General features: G+C 32.4%; 1 protein-coding gene and 1 pseudogene across 1 annotated transcript in view; one reads left to right on the forward strand and one right to left on the reverse strand.

Annotated features, from left to right (window-relative positions):
• The window catches only part of C16H16orf87 (chromosome 16 C16orf87 homolog), a 29,680-nt gene extending 19,043 nt beyond the window's left edge, over positions 1 to 10,637 (forward strand). The window contains exons 3-4 of the mRNA XM_047528486.1: positions 1,923 to 2,105; positions 7,621 to 10,637. Coding sequence (XP_047384442.1) covers positions 1,923 to 2,105; positions 7,621 to 7,739 — 302 coding nt within the window. The 3' untranslated portion in view covers positions 7,740 to 10,637. The remainder of the gene's footprint in view (positions 1 to 1,922; positions 2,106 to 7,620) is intronic.
• A 6,432-nt stretch (positions 10,638 to 17,069) lies between these two features.
• Positions 17,070 to 17,835, reverse strand: LOC124966063 (syntaxin-12-like; annotated as a pseudogene).
• Positions 17,836 to 18,965: the final 1,130 nt, after the last annotated feature.

The following is an 18,965-nucleotide window of genomic DNA, read 5'->3' on the forward strand; positions in this document are numbered from 1 at the left end:
TATCCATACCTGCAACCCATTCTCTTGATTATTGTTTTGAAGCAAACCTCATACAATTTCAGTTATATTTCATAGGTTTCTAAAAAATAACACCTTTAAAAACTACCATAATATCATCATAACATAAAAAATTAACAATCATTTTTTAATATCAGGTATTCAGCTTGTGTCAGATTTTCACTTTACCCATTAATGATTTTAGAATTTTAAAAAAATAAAGATTCCAAGTAAGTTCCACAAATTGCATATGGGTGATGTCTTTTTTAGCTCTCTTTTGATCTATTATTATCTTTTTTTTTCCCCTCAGAAGTTTTATGCTAAATAGCTGTTTCATCTGTCCCTTCCATGTGTTGCTTTTATCCCCACGGTATGGGTTCTTTGGGCTTTTTACATTGTAAGTTGAATCTAAGGGTTGATAAGACTGGATTTTTTTCTGTTTTGTAAATACTTACTTAGTAGGTAGTGATGTGTATTCTTGTTAGTAGGCACTTAAAGTCTGCTTATTTCTCTTTGAGTGATGTTAGCAGTTGTTAATGTTTAATGCTTAGATCTTTTAGTTCATTGCAGATTGAAAAATGGTGAGACTAATCCTGTCATTCCTTATTCTTTCCCTTTATTTAAATTTTCAAAATAATGAATTGCAATCCCCAGCACCGCAAAAAAAAAAAAAAAAAGAAACCCACATTTGATGATCTAAAACAGACATATACAAAGTATAATTGTTCTAAGAACGAATCAAAACTTCATATCCCAAAATAATGAATTGGTTCTTACAGTATCTTCCTATAGTGGCCAAATAATTTTTACTTTTAATGTCAGGGCTTTAAGTATATTTGGTATGTTTAAGTCTGTTTTTATTGATGCTCATATTGTCCTATCATAGTCAATGGGAGCCTTTTCAAATTAGGCCCTGAGTCTAAACAACCCTGATTAATAACTTTCTTTCCATATAGAATAATTAAATGTTATTTTTTCATCCATTATGTGTTGAATCTCTGACCTAGAATTTACTAATTTCTAAGGGTATAGTACTAAGAGATAATAATTATTATTTTATTTTTAACAATAGCCTTTTAAACTTACTGTATAGTCTTTCAAATTGTTTTCCTTTAGTTCTTGGGATATGAAATTTTCCTTTTTTTTTTTTTTTTTTTGCCCTCTTACCATTGTGATCTTAGGCATTTGTGGAATTCTCTTTTTTGCTTTTGAATTCAGGTATGTATTAAAGGAAGTTCTGTTCATTTTATTTTTTGTTTTTTAAAATCAGTTTTTATCCAGCATTTTGATTTGTTTGGAGTGGGTTAGGTGGCTTCTGGAATTAATTAAATCACTATATTTAGTAAAGTTCCTCTATTGCTATTACATTTATGGAGCAACAGTCTCTTATTTCAGTAATTGCCTCTTTGTGGCTTAAGTGGAAACTACTCACTTTTATGTTTTAAAAAGATTTTCTATGAGTGCTTCTATTTGATTTTTATTGTGATCTTATTTTTAGTATGTTATACATAAGGTTAGTTTTGCTTCTGCATATTTGACATATTTCAGTCTGTCATTCAGGTAGGTGGAAAGGGAATGGAGTTCTTTTTTTTCCTGTCACCATTTTTAGTTTGGAAACAGGAGGGAAAGGCAGAAAGGTTGCTGTGGAATTGTTCAAACTTTAGGGGCTGAAATTGAAGCTGTCAAATGAAACTTGTTTTCTTTTTTCAAAATTTCTCCTACCTCTCATGTGTTATGTGGATCTGAATTCTATTGATCTACTCTTTTCCTGTGTGGGTTAGTGGGACATATATTGTTATCATTTTATAAAATATGCCAGGAAGCATATTCTAGTGCTATTTAGAAAGAAAAGGGACACTAAAGAGGTCTCGTGCAAACAGGTCTTGCTAAGCCCTAAAATATATCACTTTTATTCACCCATACAGAAAACAAGCATGAGGCCAAGAGGAGGCGAACAGAGAGAGTTAGGAGAGAGAAGATAAATTCTACAGTAAATAAAGATTTAGAAAACAGAAAGAGGTCTCGAAGTAACAGCCATTCAGATCATATCAGACGAGGAAGAGGAAGACCTAAAAGTGCATCTGCCAAAAAACATGAGGAAGAAAGAGGTATGAATAAATTGAAGCAGTTTTTTTTCCCAGTATTAATTTGGTCAGAGATCTTAGATAGTAGTGAAGAAAGTGGAGGCTTGAGCTTCTGAACTTCAAATCACATCTATATTTTAGTTTGAAAATATTTCTTCAATGGTAGATGCTTAGTTAAAAAACTCACACAAATTCTTATTGGAAAGGCTTAGATTAGGTAAAATCCACTTTGCTATAAACTAGTGGTAATAGAATTCAGAGATAATTTTTTGTTTTTGTTTTTGTTTTTGTTTTTGTTTTGGGGATTGAATCCAGGGACACTCAACCACTGAGCTATATACACCCCTAGTCCTTTAAAAAATTTTTATTTTGAGAAAAGGCCTAAGTTGCCCAAGCTGGCCTCTAACTTGTGATCCTCCTGCCTCAGCCTCCCAAGTTGCTGGAAATACAGTTGTGTGCCACTGTGCCCAACCAGAGATAATAATCTATATATAACATCCTTGAGAAACATATTAAAATCATTGTACTTTTTTTTTTTAAAGACAAATCAGAGTGCTGTTATGACTTATTTCAAACTGTTATTTTATGAATTTTAAACATTTACTATTTGAAGTGGTTTTGGTATTAATTTTGAAATTGTTTATTGGAAGATTAATGTGCTCCCTGCATTGTGGCAGCTTTTGTTAAAATTAGATGCATTCTTTTTGATCCAAAATGTATTTCTGTTTCTCCTTTCTTTTCATAAGTAGCATGTCTACAAATAACTTGAACTAAAAACTTGAGCTTCTTTTTTCTTTGATGTATATGTCATTTAAAAAACTTTTTACCATGGAAAATTTCACATATTCAAGAATAGGGAGACTAGTATAATGAATACCTCCTATATACATAGGTCTTTTTAAAATTGAGACTTTCAAAGCCAATAATTAATGAAAAAAGGGATAATAACTCTTTATAATTCTTTAAAAACCCCTGTCAAAATGATTTCATCTTTAGTGAAATGCATTTATAGTTTCTTAACATTATTTGTGAATTATGCTTCGCTTTTTCAGATTCTCAATGTTAAATACACAAGTGCTTTCTGCATAAATATATATTGCTGTTATTTGAAACACTGAAGATATTCTACCCGTTTACCATTTCTCTATGCTTTATATATTTTTATTTGAATGAAGTTAGTACTGTTGAGGAAAATAACTTCATTGGTATAGCTGTCCCTAATTTGTATCAAAGTTAAACGTGTCTTAAGATTGTGTGACTAAAGGAATGAGGTTTATATCATAATTGACTATATTCCATGAAGACTGTACTTGGGTGCTCTTTAATTCCTTGGATAATTTTACTGTTTTTTTTCCTCTTTCCTTTTTCCATTATGTTTTTCCAGAGAGTTTAAGTTATTTGCTTAATTTGAATGTGCTTATTTAATAGTGGGATCATCTGAAAATCTGTGTCAAAGGCTATTTTAGAAAGGAAACTGGGTAAAGAAAAGTCAACAGAGAAGAAAAAACGGAAATACTGCTTGGTCCGGAAAACACCATAACTTTTCAGTTGATGTAAAGGGAGTGTAACCGAAAGAATAGAGAAGGAAGGCTTCTGGTGGTAAGAAGAGAAAAGAAAACATAATGACAGTCTTTTAGTTAGGGAAATAAAGCCTGAATAGTTTTGCTAAGACTTTATATATGCAGGCCTGAACTTTTATTTCATGATAACTTGAAAAAAGAAGCATTTATTTGGCTGTAAATACTTTCCAGGTGGTTTTAGTGTATTATAGAAAACTTTTAAGGAAACTAATTCAAGAGTAATGTCTGCTTTTTAAATTTATTTACTTTTTGATACACATTGCAGGAAAATGCTCAAAGGAATTTGCACAGCATAATCTGGAATTTTTTAATGTAGACTGCAGTTCAGCAAACTTTTTCTGTAAAGAGGTAGATAGTGAATATCACAACTACTTTGCTTTGTCATTTTAGCTGGAAATTAGCTATAAAAACAGATGGGTGAAATATGGCACCCAGACTGTAGTTTTCCGCTTGTTAATGTAGACCGTTATTCTCTAAATATATGGATAGAAACTACAAACTTTTGAAATGTCTGTATATTTTGGAATAGACTCTTTGGTAATGCTTTTTAGGGCTAAATAGCTAGTTTAATTCTGTTTTTGTTGAGTCCCTACTTTTAAAAGACAATTGCAATTTTTGAAGCAAGCTTTAACTCTTATTTTAAATGTATGAAACTCTTACAATGTGCCTAAAAAACCAGAACTTTAAAAATATCCTTTTCTATTTTGAAAAAGAATAGGAAGAAGGAAAAAGGAAAGTACCCTTACTCCCTCTGCCCCCTACCAAGTTTATCTTTGAAAAGTGGAAGTTAAAACAAAGTCTCTAGACTAGGGAGCATCAGACATAGTTGAAGGAGGGATACTATATTAAACTTAGGAACATCAGGTGAAAATTGAACTGGGTAACTATTGAGAGTTCCAGATAAAAGAGATTGGAAATAATCTTCTCTAGGGAATCTGAAGAGCCCAAGAGAAAAGGCCTAAAATAAAAATACTGTCATTCATTATTTCACAAAGACACTGCCTAATTAGATTCCCCCTGATTTGATAACCACAGTCAAGTTCCACATATATATACATACTTCTAATCACCTTTTTTGCTCATACTTTTAAATATGAACACATTACCAGGAATAGCCCAGTTATCAGGAAGAAAGTATCTAGTATGTGAAAAGCTAAGACTAAATCAAAAGGTATGAAAAGAAAACTTAGAGAAAACAAATTTTTGCAGAGAGAAGAAAAAAATCAAAACTGTCCTTAATATCTTTAGCAAAAGAAGATATCATGAAACTAGATCAAACAATATTTGAAAGGCAATTGCAGAAGTCAAAAAGGCACCTGTAAAAGGAACTTCAAAATATAAACTTCAGAATATTCAAAAGCATGCAAAGCATATATGATTCACAGAAATGAAAAACCTTAATAGAAAGTTCGAAGATAAAATTGAAGAAAAGTTCCAGAATGGATAGTAATAGGAAAAGAGGTTTAAAAAAAAAAAAGGATGGAAAAGATAATAAATTTAGAGGACCAGTCTGAGATCTAACATCAAAAAGAAAAAAACAAAAACGCAGAAGATGGAGGAGAAGGAAGTCTTTGATGAAATAATTCAAGAAATGTTCCCAAACCTGAAGGAGTTTGAGTTTCTATATTGAGAACCTGTGAAATTCCCAGTCTAAAGGATGGTTAAAAATAGAAATGATACCAAAGTGTTTTTTCATATTGTATATTTCTGGTTAAAGAGAAAAATCATTTAGGTTTTCAGAAAGAGAAGGAAAAATCAAAATTATATTGGAATATAATGAAATATTGCCTTGCAAGGAACAAATTACTGCTATATTAACACCATTGATGATTTTTTAAAACATTGAGTGAAATAAGCTAGACCCAAGAGAATGTATTACGTGATGCTGTTTATATAAAGTTTAAGAAGGGAATCTATGGAGATCAGTGCAGTGGTTACTGGTGAGGGTAGGAAGGGACTGAGTAGAAAGGAGTATGAGGAATTTTCTGGTGTAAAGGAAATTTTTTGTATCTTCATTGTGTGGGTTGAGTGTATGCATTTGTCAGAACTCATTTAGTTGTCCCCTTAAAGAATTTGTGTGTTTCACTGTATGTAAATTTAGTGATAATTTAAAAATAACTTTTAAAAAGTTTTCATTTTTTTCCAACAGTGGCACCATTAGTCAGGAGACAATTTATTGCCTTAACAATTCTAAGGGGAAATCTCCAAATCTTTATCCAGTCAACTGTGAATTAATGTGAAGATAGACTAATGATACTTTCTGATATTCAGGGTCTCAAAATTTTCCTACCCAATGTGCTACAGCATGTTACATGCCACCAAAATGAAGTCAACCTAAACCAGGAGTGGGGATCCAGAATAAAAAAGGATCCAGTACAAGAGAGATAAGAATCTTTTAGCATGTTGTTGAAGAAGGATTACAAGATGACAGTAGTGCAGTAGGCCTAGAGAGCAACCATTTCAGGTTGGAGCAGGTCAGAAGACTTGGAGAGATTTCTTCAAGAAGATAAAATTATTAAAATACCTAATGTGTATAAACAACCTGAAAGGCAATGTATACAAACTAGGAGAGAGTTTGAGTTGAATTAGAAATGAAAATTGAGAAAGTAAAAAGAGTCAATTCAGGGAAAACAATGTGCAGGAAGAGTGAAATCATTACCATAGTCAATATAAACATTGAACACCGATGTTACTGAAATTGCAATTTATAATGAGAAGATGAGTGCATAAAAGCAGAGAGTTTGTGGTGGGAACAGGAGGTGCAAAACAAAAAAATCCTAATTTTCCATGGTAGAAAGTGAATATGTAATGCCTAAACCAAGAATTGAATTAGCATCTTCTAAAAATGTTACTTAGATTTATTTTTGTAAAAACAAAAGGAAGCAACTGAGGCTCAGGAGACTGAGGCAGGAGGATCTTGAGTTCAAAGCCAGCCTCAGCATATTAGCAAGATCCTAAGCAACTCAGCAAGACCCTGTCTTGAAATAAAATAGTAAAAAAAATGGACTGAGGATGTGACTCAGTGGTTAAGTGCCCCTGGGTTCAATCCCCAGTACCAAAAAAAAAAAAAAAGAGTAGTTGCATTTGGAGACTGTTTTTTGTAAAAAGTTTTGTGAAAATTATTTGACTAACTTATTTGCATGTTTAATTTTGATTGAAATGTCAAAAAATAATGACAGAATAAAATAGTAGAAACTGAACAAGGCACTTGGAAAAAGTATCCACCGAGATGTTTATCGTAGTTTCAACTGGCTCATAATTTTAATAGGGAATTTTTATTCTCTTTTTTTTCTTTAGCTTTATTTTTCAAATTTTCAACAATAAAATTGAAAAAATAAATTTTTTTTTTTTTTTTGTGTGTGGTATTAGGGATTGAACCCAGGAATGCTCTGCCCCTGAGCTACGTTCCCAACCCTTATTATTTTGTTTTGAGTTAGGGTCTCACTAAATAGCTGAAGTTGACCTTGAATTTGGCAGTCTTCCTGTCTCAACATCCTGAGTCACTGGGATTACAGGCATGATCCACCCGTGCCCACCTTATTTTTGAAATTTTCTACTGTGAACTTGGATTTCATCTGTATCGAGGAGGGGAAAGGTGGAAATATATGTTGTTCTTGTTTCCTGTGGCAGAGCTATAAGGTGACAATGTTAATATATTAAGTTATTGATGTTCAGAAAGGAGCATCTAGGGTTAGAAGTTTTGATCGAACTCATAGTAGTGAGGAAAAAGAAACAGATGAGATTCTTACAGAAACAATGTAGCTATTGGACTATGTATGTATAGAAATATACTCTCCATTTCAATACCTCCTTTGTGTAATTTCAAAAAATTCAGTAGCATAATATATATTATACCATTATGCATAATATTTATTGTCATTTGAAGAAATACTTGAAAGCTTTATATTTTTTTAAAAATTGCTGCATTTATATTAAGCTTTCCCTTTTTCTTTTAACAGAGAAACAGGAAAAGGAAATTGACATCTATGCTAACCTCTCTGATGAAAAGGCTTTCGTGTTTTCAGTCGCCTTGGCAGAAATAAATAGAAAGATTATCAATCAAAGACTTATTCTCTGATACTTGTCTGCACAATCTGTTGAAACTTTCTTCAGGATTACATCAGCAAATTCTCAAACAGTTGTGGACTCTCAGGAGCTTTCTGACTGCATCAATAAGGGCCATTGATTTTTTTTTTTCTTCTTCCCCCCCTTTCTATCATTTAGCCTGTGCCACACTTTGGGAACAAAGCTGTAGGCTTGGACTATTTTGGGATTTCCTTGTTTACCAAGGAGAATTGTCAGTGTTTTGTGTTGGCATATAAGTAAGTGTATTTACAAAGCAAAATGAAACAAAAGTGCTGGATGGATGTTAAAAGAATAAAAAGGGGTAGGACTAACTGCTGAAGTATGAAAACTAGGGAAATAAAATGCTTGATAGTTTTCAGGTGTGCCACCAGAGATGAAATATTTTGAATACTGTCAGAAAGAGTGACTTTTAAATATATATATTTCAGATTTTCAGCACTAACGGACTGCATATATACAGTTCATTTACTTTTAATAAATTGGCAATTGATATTTTATTGAATGGGAAATTAAGAATATAAACTAAATTTTGTCTTAAATTGATTTTTTTTCTTGACCATTATTTTTATGACTTAAGGTATGAGTTATATTTTAGGAGATACTTTCCAGACAGTTTGGAAGTTTGGGTGCTAATATAAAGAAAAACATTTAAGGATATATCATACTTCAGATATAAAAACCTCTTTTTCTTGAATGTAATTTATTTATTGGTTTAAAAAAAACTTTTCTGCTCTCAAGATGGTGCCTGTTAACCTAAACATAAAATATATTTATTACATGCAAAATATTTCTTAGATAGCCACTTTTAAGCAGTAATGTTTTATCTGAGTGGATGTTCATTCATACATCCTGATGATTATTTAAATTGTTACTTAACCTCCTTCTGGAAGAAAAAAATAAACCTTAATATTGAAACTAAGTAGTTTAAACAGTGTGGTATAATCTTTTTGTCTTAGTGAAGTTTGTGAAATTTATTTCAGTTCTTAATTTTTCTAGTGTTAAATCTTAAGTTTTTATTGATTTATTTTATACTAAATGCTTTGCATTTTGGCAGTTTAATGACTAATGTATTCAAAGTTGGCAGTAACTCCCCTTCTTTTCAGTTCCTCCTCACCCAGTCTGTTTACCAGTTAGACTTGGTCCCTATTAAAGAGAATTCCCCTATATATGTGTGTATGCACACACACACACACACACACACATATACATGTGCATACATAAACATATGTACACATACACATATAAATACATATTTTTTATTTAACAGTTACATATTTATGGGGCACAGGGTAATCAGCATATTCATCACCTCAAACCTATCATTTCTTTGTGTAGTGAACATTCAAAATCCTTTCTTCTAGCTATTTTGAGATATATAATTATTGTTAATTGTAGTTCCCTTTCCCTTTCAACAATAGCATTGTCAGTTTTATTCTTCATCTTGTATCTCCTGTCACCTCCTCAAAGGTTCCTTTCCTCAAAGGAAAAGGTCTACATTTTTTTCTCTATTTAAATTGATAGCCAGCAGAGGGAGCTTAAGAGATACTCTAGATGAACTGTAAATTTTCCTAAATTCTTTTCTCTTAATGCACATATATACCTGCAGGTACTACTGCATTTATCTTGTATGCATTTTAAACTACTAGTAATAAAGGTTTCTGAAGAGTGTAGTGTGATTTTTACCTTTGAAACATACTATATGAAAATTATTTTTATTTTGAGCAAGAAAGCTTAAAAGTGATTAAGATTCCTTGTGAATATTAGTATGGCCTCAGAAAAACAACAGCTTGTGGAGAGGTATTTCTTTAAAGAATTATCAATGTCAGCGTATTCATTTAAAAATGACCACTATTAGAGGAAAGTCGTGTTAAAATACTATTGAAAGGTAAAGGAAGATACCTGAGCTTGCAAATAATTAGCAAAGTAATTATTTTATTTCAGATGCTCATAAGGTTATTTAAAAATAAGCCTTATTTAAAAATACCTTTGGCAAAGAAACAAACTAGGGTTTCCCTGTTAGTGACATGTCATTCAACCAGTTTTTCTGAAAATTGTGTTCTCTGGTAGATGTATTTATAAGCTGTTTGTTATAAAGCTAAAAGATTTAATTTATTTAGATGTGTTGTAATGGCCCTGGAAAATATTACTTTGTCCCTGGTGTTAGAAGAAAACTCTCATGTGAGCAGATATCCTTAGAGCAAAATTATTACTTGATAGAAAATTTCTGTCATTACTTGATAGAAAATTTGTTCTTCTGTAATATCTGTATGATTATTCAGAATGCCTGATGGTTCCATGATTAGATAAGATCTGTTGAAAATACGTTTATTTTTAAATGTGAGCAAGAATAAAAGTAATATGGGAGAATTTGGAGGGTAGGCTAAACCAAAAAATTTGTATGTTAACCCCCAAACTCTTAACTCCATGGTATTCTAGAGTGTTTAGGGTAGCAGTTTAGCAACTTAAAGATTGAAGTTTGACTTCGTTGTTTATTAGTTTTAAATATGAGTATTTTTTACATTTTTATGGGCAAGGAAACCTTGGGTTATATTTAAATTATCTAAAAATAAGGGAAATATTGCAAATTATTTCTAAAGTAGTAATCATTGGAAGTGAATAAGCAGCTTGAGGCAGTTTATGTTCTAATGAGATAAAAATTACAACTGTAAGGCTGGGGATGTACCTTAGTAGTAGAGGACTTCCTTAGCATATGTGAGGTCCTGGGTTCAGAGCCTCAGCACCAAAAATAGTAATAATAAAAAAAATTTACAATGACAAAAAATTAGTGCAAGTAAATTCACATTAAATTTCTTTGTGGTACTGGGGATCGAACTCAGGACCTTGTGCTTGCAAGGCAAGCACTCTACCAGCTGAGCTATCTCCCCAGCCCAAATTTCAGAAATATTTAAGAAAAGTCAACATCTGTGTTGCTTCCTAAAGGTATTTAAATGCTTTTTCCTAAGAATTTGATTTCCTAAATTCTAGTCATTGTTCTTGATTCTCCAAATCTGATTATAAAAATGACTTTATATTTGATTTTTGACTTGTTTTAACCCGCATATTTAAATTTGAAGAACTTAAGTGTTTTGTGTCTTTATTATAAAAACATTGATCAAATTTGATACCTCTTTCAAAGAGCATTCTAAATGCAAGAAGTCTCACTGCCAGTCCCCACTCCCCTACCCCAGGACCACAAAGCATGAACTTTACCACTGAGCTACCCAGCCTTTTGCCATTTTTTAATGGATTGTTTGTTTTTTGTTGTTGTTGAGTTATAGGAGTTCTTTTGGGCTAAATATTAACCCCTTGCCCAAATACATGATTTGCAAATATTTATTCTGTGAGTTACCTTTTCACTCTGTTGATTCTTCTGATACACAGAAATTTTAAATTTTTATTTAATTCCAATTTATTTTGTTGCTTGTGTTTTTGTTGTCATATATGACATTATTGTGAAATCTAATAGCATGAAGCTTTTTTTCCCCACATTGCCAAATTTAGTGTGTTTTTCCCTAAAATATTTTAACTCCTGGTTTAATGCCTAGTTTTGGTTTGGTGCCTTGTATTCTTGCTAATTTAAAAAATTTTCAGTGTTTTCTATCTTTTTAGCCTTTAAAACTTAGATTTTTTTTTAAAACAAAAAAATGTATAATATTTTTTCTTTGCAACTCTTTTTTGTTTTGGTACCAGAGATTGAGCCCAAGGCACTTAACCACTGAGCCATATTGCCCCCTCCCCCATTTAAAATTTTTTTTCTTTTGATAGAATCTCACTAAATTGCTTAGGGCCTTGCTAAATTACTCAGGCTGGTCTCGACTTGTAATCCTGCCTCAGCCTCCTGAGTTGGTGGGATGATAGGTGTGCACCATCATGCCCAGTGCAGCTGGTTTATTTTTTTTCCTTTTACTATTAGTTTACAAGCTTTATTTTTACATTTGTGTGTGTGTGTGTGTCTTACATATTTAATTTACTATCTTTTTCTAATTCTATGCTATTCTAACTCAATTTTTAAAAAAAATATATTTATTTATTCATTGTAAAACTGAGGCTTGAACCCAGGACCTTGGACACGCTAGTCAAGCACTATGCCCCTGAGCTACGTTCCCAGCCCTCAACTCAATTTTATAGTTTGAATATTCGTGTTTATTCTTAAAGAATACAGTTGTAATAAAGAGTATCTAATATTCTGTAATTAAAAGACTTTAGGATGGACTTAAATAATTCTTTTCACCATAGTTAAAACTTCCTTTTGTGTTTTAAGGAATCTTAAATATCTTATCTTCTAATTGAACAGTTTGTTTTGGTTTGCTGTTTTTGTTATTTTGATATTTTGTCTACAATCTGTGTACTTTTTCTTTTTCTTGCCTTAATGCACTGGCTAGAACTTCCAGTAGTATTGAAAAACGTTGGTGAGAGAGATCATTTGTCTTGATTCCATTTGTGGAGGATAAAACTTTTAGTCCTACACCATTAAATATACTGTTAAGTATCATTGTTCTGTTCATTTTTGAAGGAACTCTTTAGATTGAGAAAATTCTCTTCTATGTCTTCTCATTGTAGGTTTTTATCATGAACATATGCTGAATTTTTGTCAGATGCTTTTGTTCTACATAATCATAACAACCTTTGAATCCTTTAGCGTGTTAATATGGGTAGTTCACATTGATTTTTGGTTATTGAAACCAGCCTAAACATCACTTGATTGTATTGTATTAGGATTTTTATGTAATAGATTCAACTTGCTAATATTTTCTTGAGAAATTTTATGATTTTTGTTTGTGACAGATACTGGACTGTAATGTTTTCATATTTTTGGTTTCAAAATTAGGTGATACTAATTTCATATAATGAGTTGGAAAGTAGTTCCTCCATTTTATTTTGTGGAAAAGACTAGAATTTTTTTTTTAATTTTTGGTAGAATTTGCCAGTGAAACCATCAGGTCCTAGAGATTTCTATTTGAGAAGGATTTTATTATGAATTAAATATTATTATTTTGGAACTGGGCAGCCCTTTTTATTTTTTATTTTGAGATAGGGCCTCAATAAGTTGCTTAGGACCTTGCTCAGTTGCTGAGGCTGGCCTCTTGAGTTACTGGGATTATAGTCATGTGCTACTGTGCCCAGCTCCTGAATTAAATTTATTTTTAATAGTTATTGAACAGTTTTAGTCATGTATTTCTCTTTGGTTGAGTTCTGTGATAATCAAGGAGTTGATCCATTTCATATGAATGGTTGAATTTTTATGTCTCTCTTTTTGTCAGTTTATTAGAGGTTTGTTAATTGAATGGCTCTTTTCTAAGAACCATCCTGTAGTTTCTTGATACAATCTGTTGTTTTTCTGTTTTAAGTTTCATTGATTTCTTATCTTTATTGTTTCTTCTTTTCTACTTGCCTTGATTTTATATGCTCCTGTTTTTCTAGTTTCTTGTGGTAGAAGCTTAGATTGTTGATTTCATGGTTTTCTAACAAAAACACTTAATGGTATAAATTTGTCTTTAAGCACTTTTGTTTGCTTTATTCCCCCAATTTTTTGGTGTTGCAGTTTTATTTTTGTTAAATTCCAAATATTTTCTAACTTCCATTGATAACTGAATTTCCAATTTCTTAGAGATGATTCAATATATCTTGCTGTCAGTGATTTTTTTTGTTTGTTTTATTATGTTTAGAGAACATATTTAATATGATCCCAGTTCTTTTAAAATTGTTAGTTAGGACCTAGGATATAGATTGGTTTTAGTAAGTGTTCCATGTACACTTGAAAAAAAATTAAGATACTACTGATATTGTTTAGTTCTGTTTCCTTAATGCCTTTCTATTATTATTCCTTTGTGGAAGAGGAGTATTGACATCTCCCAACTATATGAATCTTTTTCTCCCTTTAGTTCTATTTTTGCTATATATATTTTGAACTCTGTTGTTGGGTACATAAATATCCTTGGTATGTCTTTTTTTTTTTTTTTTTTTTTTTTTGGTATGTCTTCTTGATGAACCTTTTGTTTTTATATAATGTCCTTCTTCCTGCTAATTTTCTTTGCTCTATAGTACTTTGTCTGATATTAATACCTTAGAACCAGTCCATTTTCTTTTTTTATTGTTTGGTACCAGGTTAACTACCGAGTCACATCCCTAGCTCTTTTTTTAAAATTTTGAGACAGGACCTTGCTCAGTTGCTGAGGCTGGCTTTGAACTTACACTTCTCCTGCTTCAGCCTCCCAAACCACTGGGATTATAGACATGCACCATGCCTGACCCATTTTTTCCTTTTCATTGGTATTTTCTTGGTGTGTTTTTTCTTTATTTTTAATATTTTCTAATTGGCAATATACCTTTATTTATTTATTTATATGCAGTACTGAGACTCGAACCCAGTGCCTTGCATGTGCTAGGCAGGTGCTCTGCCACTGAGCCACAACCCCAGCTCCAATCATCATTAAAACTACCTATATCATCATATTTAAAGTGAATTTCTTGTCTAGTGTATAGTACTGTCTAGTGTATAGTAGTTCATTTTTTTACTTCTGGCAACCTCTGGTATTGGTTATTTAGACCATTTGTATTTAATCAGTTTATGCACTTCGATTTAAATATGCCCACTTTATGTTTTTGTATGATCCTTCTCTTCTTTGTTCTTTTGTTTTTCTCCTTCCTCCTTTTGTCTTCTGGAGTTTTTTGAACATTTCATAGTATATTAATTTATTGTGATTTTTAAATGTATCTATAATTTTTTTAGTGTTTGCTCTGGAGATTACCATAAAGAAGCTTAATGTTTACAATTTACTTAAAATCAGTATTTTACAAGTTTAAGTAGAATTAGCAATATTGTAAGTTTTGCTTTCATCTATTACAGATTTTTTAAATTCAAGAGAACACTCCCATCATTTTTACCCAGATATTTATTATTTCTCTTATTCTTCCTAAATTCCTGATGTTCCAAGTTTGCATTGGTGTCACGATCTTTCCATCTGGAAAACTTCTTTCAGCATTTCTTTTAGAGCTGGTATGCTGATTGTTAATTATCTTAATTTTCCTGTATCTGAGAATATCCTTATTTTACTTTACCTCATGTAAGGTATTTTGGCTGACCATTAACTTTGTGTTCTTTCAACACATTAAAAAAGTTCTTTCATGTCCTTCTAGCGTCTAGTGATTTCTGATGAGAAATGTACATCCATTCAAATAATTCTTCCCTTACATGAAACCTTATTTTTCTCTGTTTTCAGGAGACTTTGTCTTTTGTTTTTATTGGTTTGATTATGATGTGCCTGTATATAGGCTTTCTTTGGATTTATCCTGTTTGGGGCTAATTGAACTTAATGTTCATGTCTTTGACCTAATATGTGAAGTTTTCAACCATTTAGGTATTTTTTTCTGTTCCACTTTCTCTCTTCTGAGAGTCCAGTGACACAAAATGTTAGACTTTTGTTATTTTCTCTTAGAGGTGCTATCGATTTCTTTCATTTTTAAGTATTTAAATTGACATAAAAATTGTATTTGTAGTAGGTAACATGTTTTGATATATGTGTACATTGTGAAATGGCTAAAATCAAGATAATGAACATGTATTCTACCACATACACTTATTTTTAGTGAATATATAACACTTAAAATGTACTATCTTAGCAATTTGCATGTATCTATTGTTACTAACTACAGGCACCAGGATGTACAATAGATTCCTTGAAGTTATTCCTCTTAGATAACTGAAATTTTATATACTTCCATCAATGTTTCCCTGATCTAGCCCCACCTCCATAACTACCATTCTGCTGTCTGATTCTGTAAGTTCAGCTTTTTTTAGATTTCACATTTTAATGAGATTAGAGTATTTGTCTGTCTGTGCCTGGTTTATTTCACCTAATATTCTGTCCCTATTGCCACAACTTGTAGGATTGCTTTTTTTTTTTTTTTTCTTTTCAAATTTTTATTTGTATTAAGTAGGTAGAATGGTGCAATAGTAAGAAAATTATGCATTTGGGATCGTGTTTCCCTGCTTTTTCACATTAATTTAGTACAAGAAATTAAGTAATATTAAGGACAATCAAAGAAATGAACATAAATATATACCAAGTAGCCAAATCTTTGAATTTACTAAAGGATGAACTAAAATTGTTGGCTCTGTTCACATTTATTTTCCCTTTAATTAACTGCTTGGGACCTGTGAAAAAGGGAAGTGGACAACATTTATATTACAGGACAGCAATCTTTTATTGAATCTTTTTTGTCTAAAACTATGAGTGGAGAGATTAACCTCTTATTCATAAATTAGGATGAGTCTAACATCACTATACCAAACCAGTATTATTTATAAAAACGAACCTCTGCGTTATCACCAGGTTCACAGGACTAAGTTTTAAACCCAACTTCAGTTCGATTTTTAAAATCTTCCTGCTATAAAGTGCCCAGAAACCCCTACAGGGTAGGGGCAGCCTTTTGACAGCAAATTCATCATTCACCAGGAATGTAAAGCCACAAGTTAAAAAAAAAAAAAAAAAAAACAGAAAGATTAAATCATTCCAAACAATTCCTGTTTGCTAATTCTCCCTCTCTTTGCAGACAAGTGGGAGAAGGACCCATAGAGTATAGTATTATTGATTGAATTAACCTCTTTGAAAAGGGAGCAAGATGACTTAGTGTATATGAGGATGAACTTCTGTGGATGACACTGGCATATAAACTAGATAATGTAAACTTCAAAACCAGATTATAATACATACCCAGCAACCAGCCAGTTCAAATAGATGTTTCTCATCTTTTTTTCTCATTTAGTTTAAAACACAGGTGTATTTTGTTACTTTCCAGTTAAATATAGTGCCAAAATCCTGCAAAACAAAACAAGACTTCATATAAATTCAAATTAAAATGTTAAATAAAAATTGCTGACATATTGTAGTTTTTTTGACAGACTCCAGTATATATATGGGTGCCAGAAAGTAATTCATCTCAGTTACTGGTAAAAAGATAAATTTTATTTACACATTAAAAAGACAATATTATGAGACTAAGTGTCACCTGTCAAAAAAATATGTAGAATGGAATTTTCAGTAAACACTTGGAATGAAGGGCAATCAGAATATAAGAGAAAGCAAAATTCATATAAGTTAATTCCTAATTTGAGAAATCAATAAATTGTATACATAAATTGATAAATCTGTCTCTGTAGGTCACTAATTCCAAGGACTAGTTAGTAATTAGTTTCTAACTAAATTATTATAGGACATTCTGATGTATGCGCTCTTGTGATCAGTTTGTTCTGGCAAGACTACAACAAGCTCTTGCCCTTGAAAACAACTCAGCAGGCAAAGGCTCTTCATTTAGAAAATAGCTAGATAAAAAATGCCAAGACTGTAATAATCATTGACAGGACAAGTACCAGGATACACATCTTTTTGCAAGACTGTTTTTGATAGTAAGCAGCTCGCTGTAACTGATCAGAGGCTTTTAACTTGCACCTCTGAGCTTTCCACATTGGCTTCTATGCTATCAGTCAGATCACCTTGGTCATGGATCATCATGGCCAAATCTTTAAATATCTGATTAACATCCAAAATGTCAGTCTCCAGCTGCTGAATAGCTGTTTCCTTCTCTTTAATGAGTTCCAGATCCTGCTCAGTGATGGCTGCTTTGTTTTCCTGTCAAATGAAATGAGCTGCTCCTCTCTTTGCCTCTCTTCTGCAGAAAGACGAGGTCCAACTCTTGCTCTGGCAATACTCTCCTTTTCCTTTTCAGATACCCTTCTCTGCACAGCCTGGAAATTATTTAAGGCTGCAGAGAAGTCATTCATGAGGCATTCTTTCTGAAGTTTCTGCTGGCACTATTATGAAGTAGATAAGACAAGGGGCAAGGACCCTAATTCCTTCAGCAATTCATTTGTTTCTGTGGCAAGCTGATTAGTTGAGTGCTGCAACTGTTGCAGATTTCCCTGTTGCTTGCTTGAGTCCTACTTAGTTCCTAGTTGGCTCATCAAATTTCTTTATCTGAATTTTGGGTTGGCTGATCCACTGAATGTTGCTGCTTGCATGTCTGCATGACGCTGTTGAAGTCCCGGAGTACCCCAGGTTCTGGTACATGTCTGAGGGACTGTAGGACATGACAAGGAACTGAAACCAGCTCGCCTTGCACTGCATTCCTACCAGAAGCAGCCACCACAAGGTATCTGCAGGCTGAGGGGGAAACCAGGAAGAGAAAGGGCTGGATAGCTTTTTCTTTTTTTTTTTTTTCCCCCAGTGCTGGGGATTGAACCCAGGGCCTTAAGCTTGTGAAGCAAGCACTCTACCAACTTAGCTATATCCCCAGCCCAGGATTGCCTTCTTTTTAAGGAATGAATAGTATTCCCTTCTTTTCACATTCCACACTTTATTCATTGTTGAACACATAGGCTGATTCCATAACTGGCTACTGTGAATAGTTCTACAATAAACATGGAAGTGTAGATATTTCCTCAACATACTGACTTCATTTTTATTGGATGTATATGCAGAAGTGGGATTTCTGAATCCCATGGTAGTTCTATTTTTAGCTTTTTGAGTAACCTTGTTTTCCAAAATGATTGGGCTAATTCATATTCCCATTACAGTGTACAGGGTTCCCATTTTTCCATATCTTTGCCAACACTTGTTATCTTCAGGTTTTTTGTTTTTTGTTTTTTTTTTTTGGTAATAGCAATCATAACAGGTGTGAGATGATTGCGGTTTTGATTTTCATTTCCCTGATGATTAGTGATATTGAGCATCTTTTCATATACCTGTTGTCTATTAGTATCTTCTTTTGAGAAGTGTCTGTGTAGGACACTTTATTTTTTACCTTGTCAAATTTTGAGACCAGGTCTCAAGTTGTTGAGGGTGGCCTTGAACTTGCAATCTCCTGCTTCAGCCTCCTAAGTCACTGGGGTTACAGGTGTGTACCACTGGGCTCAATTTCTTTGCCCATTTAAAAACTGAATTATTTCTCATCTTAAGATGAGTTCCATATGTATTTTGAATATTAACCCCTTACATAGATGTCTTGCAAATATTTTTTTCCCTTTCTGTGGGTTGCATTTTCATTTTGTTGTTGCTTCCTTTGCAGAAACTCTTTAGTTTGACATAGTGCCACTTATTGTAAGTGATTTTGTTGCCTGTGGTACCCAATCATTGCCAAAGCCTTGAAATATAAAGGAGCTTGTTCCCACTTTTCTTCTAATAATTTTAGTCTTACATTAATGTTATTAATCCATTTTGAG

This window comes from Sciurus carolinensis, chromosome 16 (assembly GCF_902686445.1).
Source record: "Sciurus carolinensis chromosome 16, mSciCar1.2, whole genome shotgun sequence".
Classification (NCBI taxonomy): Eukaryota; Metazoa; Chordata; class Mammalia; order Rodentia; family Sciuridae; genus Sciurus; species Sciurus carolinensis.